At 38.2% G+C, this 10361-nt stretch overlaps 1 protein-coding gene across 1 annotated transcript in view; it reads left to right on the forward strand.

Moving 5' to 3' along the window:
* Positions 1 to 10361, forward strand: part of PREP (prolyl endopeptidase) — a 109020-nt gene that overhangs the window by 52035 nt on the left and 46624 nt on the right. Inside the window, exon 9 of the mRNA XM_018553541.1 lies at positions 5163 to 5354. Coding sequence (XP_018409043.1) covers positions 5163 to 5354 — 192 coding nt within the window. The remainder of the gene's footprint in view (positions 1 to 5162; positions 5355 to 10361) is intronic.

A 10361-nucleotide genomic window follows, 5' to 3' on the forward strand; every position in this document is an offset into this window, starting at 1 on the left:
TATATAAATAATCTCCTTGTCTATGCTGCCTATCATTAATGAATTACTAAACATTACACACTTTGATCTAAATATACATCCACTTTAACCACTTTTTACACTTGCACCTGTATACTGTTGATGGACCAGAGCAATTTTTTCATTTCTACTGAGGGTCTTATTTATTTGGTGATAGCTTTGTTATTACTTGATATAACAAAATTATACAAATGGTTCTTTTTGCTTTTAGGACAAACAAGGCTTTCTTCTGTTGATATTGTCTTAAAAGCTACGAGTGTGTTGATCAAGGAATGCGCGCTGTTTCTTTTGCATTCTGACAGCGGATGGCGGCCGCAGTCAGAATACCTGAACAAAGTGGGCAGCTCATTGGCTGCCTGCTCTGTTCGTAGGAAGATTTTCTGACCAGATCCTTTGATCAGCTGATCGAGGGATGCCAAGCAAAAGCTTGTTGACAGCAGCACCCACCGTACGAATGCTGCACAGTGTATGGCCACATTTAGCATCTGGAGAAATTTTGTAATTTTTTTTACACGTCAAAATCAGTTTTTTGAAAAAAAACATTTTAAACCCCCAGATAATTAGATATTTACTGTAAGCCGAGACCCTGTAGAATAAAATGGTGGCAGTTGCAATATTTTATGTCGCACAATATTTGTGCAATTCATCAAATCTACGGTATATTTTCAGTAAAAAAATACACTAAATAAAATTTTGGTGCACACAAATATAATTTCCCACATGCAGTTGCATCAAATATATACACGTTAATCTGTGTGTGTAATGGCAAAATGCTACGACAAAATTGTCCATAGATGACTTTTTAAAAGCCTTTGCAGGTCATTAGTTTAGAGTGAACAGCGAATGGTGGCTCAAGAATTATTGCTCTCACTCTGATGTTTCATTGCAATACCTATGGTGATGTCATGACAATAACGTGGTGGGTCTACATACACGTGCAGCCCCGTATGAGTGTGTTTTTTGTGTGCAAAGGTGGTTTAAATTGTTTTTTTAACCTCTTGCCGTCCGCCCGTAGTAAAAAAACGAACGGACGGCACTGATTTTTGACCGTTTTTTTTTTTTTAACTTAAACTTATTGCTATCACATAAGGGTGGCTATATATGATAACATATGGCCAGGTGACAGGTTCTCTTTATGCAGACATTAGGGGTCTATTAGAACCCTAATGGCTCCCCCGCCCTCCACTGTTGTGCTTAATCAGCTATTCAGCTGGTAGTCTGAAAGCTCTGAAGCAGGATGCTCTAAGAGCAGAGTGCTTCCTGCTTCAGTGATCACAGAGCAGATCACAGAATGGATGTTCTTTGTGTGGTTGTTGGCAAGTGAATCCACATTCTGGCTTCAGAATATATGGTTAAATATTTCAAATTCTATTCCTACTGCAAGGGTGCTGCAGGGCAAATGGTGTTGCACACCCTGATATGTTTCATTTGCAATACATAACCTATCTTGGATAATTTGATTGTGTGAAAGTGAAACCTATGTTGTAGCTTTGCTAGAGAAAGTGAAAACGACCTTTTCAATTAACTATGCAAGTGATGTAAAATGCCAGTTGGTGATTTAACCTAATAATGTCCAAACTGAAATATATGTTTTGGCTGGTGTTTGCATTTAGAGATTGGACAGTGTTTTCAACACATTACAGCTTTAATTTCACTCACCCCAGGGTAAGAAAAGAGGAAGGGAAATGATTGGTCAGACTGAAAGATAATCACCAGCTATAGTGAAGAGGAACGGATGGCTTGATACAACATGTAAAAGTATAAGCAAGGACGGCAATGGTAACAAGAAAATAGAGGAATTAATCTAAAGGAAATGGAAGGTTTACATCAATAGAGAAGGATATGAAAACGCAAAGATAACTGTATAGCTGAAGAGAGATGATGGAAATAATTTGCTGACTCTTGGTATTTTAAGTGAGGATGAGAGAATGTATTATGCTTTACAGAATAAATAAATCTAGTGGGTTCTGCTAATTTGTTTTAAAGAAGAAAAAAAAGTTATATTTTAATTGAGGTTGTCCAGTGAGTCAGGATGCACAGGTTATGGTGAAGCATGTCATGACTCCAAACCAGGATCATTATATTGGCGCTTGCCTTTAACAGCATGATTTTTGTTTTCTTTGACTAGAGGAAACCCTTTAAGCTCTCTTTTAGACTGTGTTGAAATTGGTATTTAGATGGATTTGTGCTTAGCAGTTTAAGATTCAACTACAATAAAAACATCATGGAAAAGCCACTCAGATTTTTCATGTGGCTCTTGGGTTCATACTGTATATACTATAAATGATCAAGTTAGAGCAGGCAGCACCAAGTCTCCCAATGTACAAACTGTGATTGCTATTCCCTTATTTTGTTTCCTTTTAAATATTTGTGTGGCTAAATTTAGAAAAGAGAATTGTAAAGGACAACATTATTAAACTAATCACATGACATAAGGAGCTTGCAGAAAAGGGTGTCATAATACAGGTGTTCCTGTAGCTTAATGGACAGCATAATGCCTAAAAAATGACCTAGTAACCCTCTCTCTATATGAGTGGGTAAGATGCATTAACGTTGTATGGTAACAGCATCAAGCCTTTTACTGTATGTTGGTACAGGTTGGTTTCTCATATATAATATGTAATTCATACCAGTGGTTTTACTTTGTAAATTTTACTTATTATACAACTTGTACAGATTTAATTGACTTTAAAATGCCAGCCGTGTCCACCTAATTGGCAGGCAAAGGAAACTTCTGATCTCAGTCCACCTCTTTCCCAATTTACATCTTCTGTTATTTGAATTGATTGAAATGGTAATTTCATGGTAAACCTGCAGTATATTAATAGATTCTGTTTCCTTTCTGTGCTCTCGGATTTGCCTGTAACTACCATGCAGTGTAGTATTTGATATGCTTTAGCCCAGCAGAGCAATTTTTAGATCCATCATATATTAGCCTGTTCTCTAGCACTAATGGAAATCTCCAGAGAAATGTTTGAGAAATGCTTTATAACCCGTTCATGTTGGTAATTGTGTTCTAAACATTACTCTGCTGCACACACTGGGAAATGTGATTTTGTTTACAGCAAAAAGTTAACACTGAGTAGTTGTGGTTATTTTGCACCATGTGTAGAATTTGCAGGTGAAATGCAAATGATCTACAGAATATGATCTATTTGTACTGACGATGATGTTTCCGGATTTAGCAGTAATGGTGGGAAGAGGAGTTTACTCACCTGCTGGTTTCTAAAATCTCCCTTCATCTGCAGTGAAAAGGTTTCCATTCAGTTGTTGTCCAGCTTCTCCCACAAACTTGGTAAAGCCCCAAATTATTTTTATATAGTGCACTATGGTTTGTTCATTAGGGTAATATGGATTTTTGGATTGTAATAGCTTTGGCAGTTGGGTAGAACTGTGAATTCAGGAATTCTTGGCACTTGAGTTCTTGAGAGAAATAAAAAGCCATCATGTGAGTCAGCTTACTGGTATTCACACATTTGGTTTAGGCTGAGGTGGCCTTTAAACTTGTTCAGGTATTGTTTATTTATTTGTGTTTATGTTCTATTACTGAATCGTAATCGTGTATCTTGTTTTTTCCACAATTAAAGTTTTTGGGGAACATTTGCATGCCATTGCAGAAAGATTTCCATGCAGTTTTGTGACTCAACAAGGCTACATAAAGTAACTCGGAGCTTAGGAAGTATTGTTACACAGGCCATGATTAGGGAGGCAGGCTATAGGTGTGAAACTGCAAAAAGACACTTAAATCATTCTCAGTGATTGAACTCTGCATCCAATCAGATTGTTCAGGTATTTTGACATCCAGTGGGGCTGACTAGCAAGATACTGAAGCTTGGCCCAGTGGGAGATTCTTCCATCCACACAGTCTTGCAGCAGGCCAGCATGCTGACTGCAGGTCTTATGAACTAAAACAGATTGCAGGATGTGTTTGTTTTTTACAGGGGAAGAATACATGCTTCTGACCTGTCTTTCTCTCCACTACCTGCCCATGAGATTAGACTGATCTGCTGCTAAGATGAACTATTGAATAGGAGCTGTACCTGCAAAGAAGCTAGTAAATACTTTTTTACATTTCATGGCCCCAATACCATTGATCTCCACTCTATTGAAGATAAACCTTCCCTCTTTTCAAGTCTGTTCAGAAACCAACAATTCTGGGAGTGCCGATTTCCTGTGTTCCCTGCTTAGCTCCGATTCTCCTGCAGCCCTGCACATCAGTACGGTGTTCTTCTTCTTTTCACTGGTTCATCATAGCACCAGATTTTAAGGGTCCTTTCACACTATTGTGCTGCATTAACATACAGCAATGCACCTCAATGCGCTTTACCAACGGACAGCACTGGCCACAACTGTCACTCCCACAAACTTCAATGGGATCGTATACAGGTACTGGAAATCCTTGGTCTATGGCCCATTCAAGTCTACAGGGACAGTTTGTGACACCAATACAAGTAAAGGGGGAAGCAGTTGTCACCAACACAGTAAGGCACAAATAGCAATAATAATGTTATCAGAAGTTCTAAGCTTTCACCCAGTAAACTATTTGGAGAAATCTCAGTCACTATCTGTTCTAACAGTATTTACAGGGAGTCTTCCCTACAGACCTACAGACAGCTTTAACCTCTTTCCGTCCGCCCGTAGTAAAAAAACGGACGGACGGCACTGCTACATCTGCGGGTTGCCGTCTCCAGACTTCAATTTTTTAGACAGTGGCGGTAACCTTTCCCTACTCTATGCAAAGCAAAATTAAATGTTTTGGCTGGAGTTCGACATTAAATCCCATTTGAACTACAAAATCCCAACCGTTTTTTTTTCTCCATGTCTGTCAACAAAAATGCCTTGTTCATAGGGTATATCAATTTATTCTGAGGCAAAGATCAGTTCGACACTATACTTCCTTTTGTTTTTTTTTTATTTTGTGTAGCAGACAGTTTACATTGTGACAGATACAATGTATAAAAGAAAGATGTAATTGTGTCAAGACTAAGATTTCTTTCTTTTAAGGGCAACTCCGTGTTCTCTGTAAAGTGTTGGCCCTCTGCCATTCATCATAATGGCACTTGTGACAAAATGTCTAGTCTTATGTGTTGTGGAATAGATTTTGAATACATTATTTAAACATAAAATTGTATATTTTTTTGCAGGTATTCTTCCTTGGGTAAAGCTCATAGATAACTTTGATGCAGAATATGATTATATCACAAATGAAGCGACTATCTTCACATTTAAGACCAATCGTAATGCCCCAAAATACAAGCTAATTAACATAGACTTCAGTGACCCTGTGGAATCCAGCTGGAAAGAACTTGTTCCAGAGCATGAGAAGGATGTATTGGGTAAGTGAAAAATAAGCTTTGAACAACTATATAACATTTTTTGTATAAAACAAAAAAATCTCTTGGAGATTGGTTTGTATATAATTTGTAGCATACTGCAATTTTTAGGCTGCATTCATCAATAGGGACATGAGCTGTTTGTGTCTCCAATAGTAACCATGCTACAAAATGGCTAATGAATACTTTATATAAAGGTATGGTGCTGAGAATGAGCTGAAATAATGCATAGTATATACATATAATTTTAAGAAAGCAAAATGTTATTGTCAATATAATGACATGACAATATACCCTACATTTACCATAGCCCCCATCCATAAATGCTAATGTGATGCTAACATAACTTTGCTTCTCTTTAACTTTTTGCCATTAGTGTCAATAGTTGTTTAGAAAGCAAAACCAATAAGAAGTAAGCACATTATGCCAGTTTTTTCTGTCCTTGTTTTCAATAGAATTTCTCTCCAGTTGACTTTCTCATTCATATTTTGTAGTGAGTCATTGCTGGTTGTTGGGAGGCTTACAAATATTTAAAGTGACATATTTGATCCTGGACCCATCCATTCTAGCCCCTCTACTAGCCACTGAAGCCTCTCAATACATTAGAAGACCATTAGGAAAGCTCTGTATGATGGGGACAAATATGTATTTAACAGGAAAAAGTAATGCTTTACATTTAAGTTTAGCTACCTGTATCTCTGCTTCTACTGTGTTTTGGCATTGCGTTTTGGGAAAAAAAAGAAGAAATCTCTGGATGTGACAATTTTTTGTTGCATGCTCATTATAAATCCCCCAGATTTGTGACAGAATTACTTTAACGGAAGTTAAACCAGACCAGGCAGTATAATTTAATTACACTTCATTTGAACTTGGGTTGTGTTTTAGGGTATTAGGTACAAGTGGTTTCAAAAGTAGTTTGGGGGTAGAGCTGTGGTTTTCAGCAATGGATTGGATGCAGTTCTACAAAAGACCCATGGAGTTGTGAAACATACTATACGTTGATATACAACAGAAGACTTCCATTAGAAAACATTAAAAGCTTCCCAAGATACTCCAGTTAGTAAAAGCAGATTCTGATTAATTGCTCCTTTTATTTTATTTTATTGCATTTTGATGTAGTCCCACAGACCGCTCTCCTATGTGATGCTAGCACAGCGAATATAAATGCCCAAAAGTGTACAGTGTTTCATTTCTTTAGTCTAAGCCTTTTAGCCTAAACTGCCCTGAATACATTGCAAGAAACATTTTTAGAGAAGAAATTTCTAAAGTGTATTTGAATTAGAATTATGTTTATAAGGAATATGATACACACGCTGTTGCAATGTCACAAATACCTAGTGTATCAGTCAAATAATTCTTACTGTTTTAAATTCCTTCCAGCATTAATATATACAGCAGCATCTTGTTATGCTGTGTTTTTGGACATGTTCAAATAACTGCTGCTGGGAGTGCAAATGGAAATGTGTATGCGAACATGGCCTAGTGGACATCTCTCTCATTAACTGCTGTGAAGCATGGGGGAGCCACTAGTTTGATTGTTGATACTGTCCGCATACAAGATTTGCAAGCTGTTTTTATTAATATAGAAAACTTTGCATGTAATACTGCAATTTGACGCTACACTCCTGACAGTATTTCCCACAGCAACAGGGAAATCATGTCACATGTCATTAAGACTTCTTAAGTGGCTGGAAAATACATTCTCCGTTTACAAATTATACCTAGTCTCCAGCCTGCCCCAGTGTCAAGCTTTCAATGGGCCTCACTGGTATACATGGGCCATTCCCATTGTTGAAGCGGCATTGTCATGTCTTAATAAATCATTGACAATACCTGTAGAGAATGGGCAGGTGTTAAGGATCCCATAGATAAACATTTGGAGATCTTATTTCCCAAATTAGTCTCCTCTCACTGAACATTTTTTATTTTTTGAAATGCTGATCTGCATAGCAGGCATCTAAAAAAAAAAAAAAAAAGTCTTCTGTGCATGCCCTTTTAAAGGTCAACGTTTCTTCAGAGTTGCCTTGGGTACCCTATTTAAGGATGTTAACTGAGGATAAGAGTACTCCTCTACCTTGGTAAAAGAAATTCAGGCCTCATGCTGAAAAGACTCATAACCTGTCAGGCACAAGGAAAATGGGTTTGTCGAGAGACTGGACCAATTTGTCCCATGATAAGACCAGATTTTCTTTGGCCCGGTGGCTCTCAAATTCAGCTCTGCACTTGTGGAAATCCTTCCTTCCAATCTTTTGGAGTATCCTTATAATTGGTGCCTGTCTGACAGGCTGAGGAGGACTCTTAAATACCGTGTCATTGCAGCGGACTTGAAGGCTGGAGGAATCCCATGTTCTGATCAACAGTTTAGAGCACTGGACTATTTAGTTGTCGCTACAATGCTTGGCATCCTGAATAGTGGTTCATCCACCACAACAGTGGCAAACATCAAAGAGAAACCAGAGTTCTTGCTGCGGCAAAAGAGGTATAGAGGATTCTGTCCTGGAGTTTTGCATCCTAGCCTTGTCTGCAGTTTACATTTCAAGACGTGGACAATTGGCAGGCGGATTTTCTCGGCCAGTGACACCTGGATTTTCTCGGCCAGTGGCCCCTGGAGGGAATGTACCCTATAAAGGTGTGTGTGGCGGGGGAGAGGGTTTACAGCATCTGTGCCACAGGTGGTAGACACTGGATGTTGACCTCCTGCCTCCAGGATTAACAAAAAAAAATAGACGGGTTTGTCTGCTAGTGCAGAGAGCCTCTGGCAAAAGCAGTGTATTCTCTGATGGCTCTGTCAATCAGTACAGCCTGAACTATGCTTTTACTTCTCTGAAACCTCAGACTTCTGACAGATACTCCATGGGATCTTCTGTCCCAAGGACCAGTTTACCACCCTGCTTCACGGTTGCGGGCTTTAACTTTGACTATTGAAAAACAGGTCTTCAAAGATAGAATCCTGTCTGAATCAGTGATTCCTATGATGCTAAAAGCTAGGAAGTCCCACTTGCGAGAATGTCTATCATTGCAAATGGAAGATTTAATTTACTTGGTGCAAGGAAAGAAACTCTCTTCCCAAAAATATTTCTATTGTATCCTGAACTTTATACAGTTAGGTCTGGACCAGCAATTAGCCCTGAGTACCATCAGTAGTAAGATCTCTGCGCTTGTGATCTTGTTCGAGACTGCTGTCCCACTCCAGTACAACAGTAGGCGATTTCCCTATGTGGATGTTGTGTGGATGTTGTTCATGCTGTACAAGTATACCTCACAGCCACTGCTTTTTTTTTTTTCTTTGTCATCCCAGATGGTCCCTGCAAAGGGGGACTAGCTTTTTACTCCACCATTTCTAGGTGGCTCAGACTTGAGATTGAAAAAAAATCTTTTAGTATATAGCACCCAATTGTTGGAGATTAAGAATTTATATCCATATCAGTCCAAAGATCATAAATATGTGGAAAAAAAGGAGGACCAAAAAACCTATCTTAAACCCCAGAACTAATGTGTATTACCTTGCTACTTACTAGTCCTTACATGTGGTGGCAGCATTAGTTTTGTTTTTCAGATTTTCTTCTCTTTATTTTCATTCCGTGATCCTGACTCCAAAAACTACTCCATAGCGGCCATGGTTTCCATACGCTGCGCAGATGATGACCAAAAAGCCTAAAACAGCCGTATGCAATTTGGAATACGTGGCCTTTAATGTTAAGCTATATGTGCACTATACACCAGCGGTTCTGGATGTGCATCAGGCTGATGGGGCATAAAGCTATTTTTTTTTGCATGACTCCACCCAGTGTTCTGAAACGAGGAATAATCCTCTTATTTTTTTGGATATGTTATGGAATGAGACATGTGAATATCTTCTGTTTTAATAAGACTTTACTGTGCTACTCGATTCAGTTGGAGGACTTTTTGATTGCTTTAGTGCCTTCTCACCATATCCTGTATGCTTATACTGTCTAATCAGGAAAATATAAATACTTTGGGGTAAGGGTGTAATGTTAAAGGCTATGTGGTTGAAATCTATAGTGTTTTTCCCTAATTTTCTGCTGTTTATTGCAGAATGCAACAATATCACCTCATTACCAGATTCACTTCAAGGTTAATCAAGGGACTAATCATTTGTATTCTCTTGATGGTGAATCAGCCTTTCCAAGGCAATCAGAGTGGTTGGGGTTAATTAAGTCAGCAGAGACTTTGTCTAAATTTAGTATTTTATGGAAATCAAGTTCAGAAGGAAAAACTACATGAACTTTGCAGATCTTTATATTGCACACCATCATTGTTCATTTATTGAATAGAACTTGCACAGGGAACACTTGTTACACAACAAATAAATGGATATATAAATGAACCATTCACAACATGGTCTTTTCCTATAGTATGCTCTGCTTCCTCTAGACTAGCCTTTCTCAATCTTTTTAACAATCTCGGGGGACCCATGCTATCATTATTTTATCTACAGCTCAGGAGACATTAGCAAGAACAGTAAGTTGTGGACAAGAATTTAAAAAAAAAAGGAAATCTGGTGTACTTTGCATATTTGACACCCAAGGCTTCACTATATGACAATATTATTTTCAGTAATAACAATGGAATGAAACCATAATAATGGTCAGAAAAGAAAGCCAACAGTAAAAGTAGTAGTAGCAGCACTACTACCTACTACCATATTCAGCGAGTTCTGTGGAACAGTTCCCCATTACACCTAATTTTTCCAGAAATGATACTGTGTAAAGGATTGTTTTATTCCTACTTCCTTAGAATTAGGGAAAACATGACAAGCAATTGATGATCGAGTGATTATTTTACCCTAGTAAACTAATTTTAAAATGAGTAAAGCAACATTTATAAAAATAAAGTATTTATTGTATATGTTAATGGTGGTGGATATACGCACATTGTGGGTTGTGCTTTGTTTGGAAGCACAGCACAATGATTGCACCGGACCGTGTGAACCAGCGACCAACATGTTTGGAGCTGCAACAGTCTGACGTTGACAACGCCCCCCGCCCC

The sequence above is a fragment of the Nanorana parkeri genome, unplaced genomic scaffold (genome assembly GCF_000935625.1).
Source record: "Nanorana parkeri isolate BGI_ZX_2015 unplaced genomic scaffold, ASM93562v1 scaffold123, whole genome shotgun sequence".
Classification (NCBI taxonomy): domain Eukaryota; kingdom Metazoa; phylum Chordata; class Amphibia; order Anura; family Dicroglossidae; genus Nanorana; species Nanorana parkeri.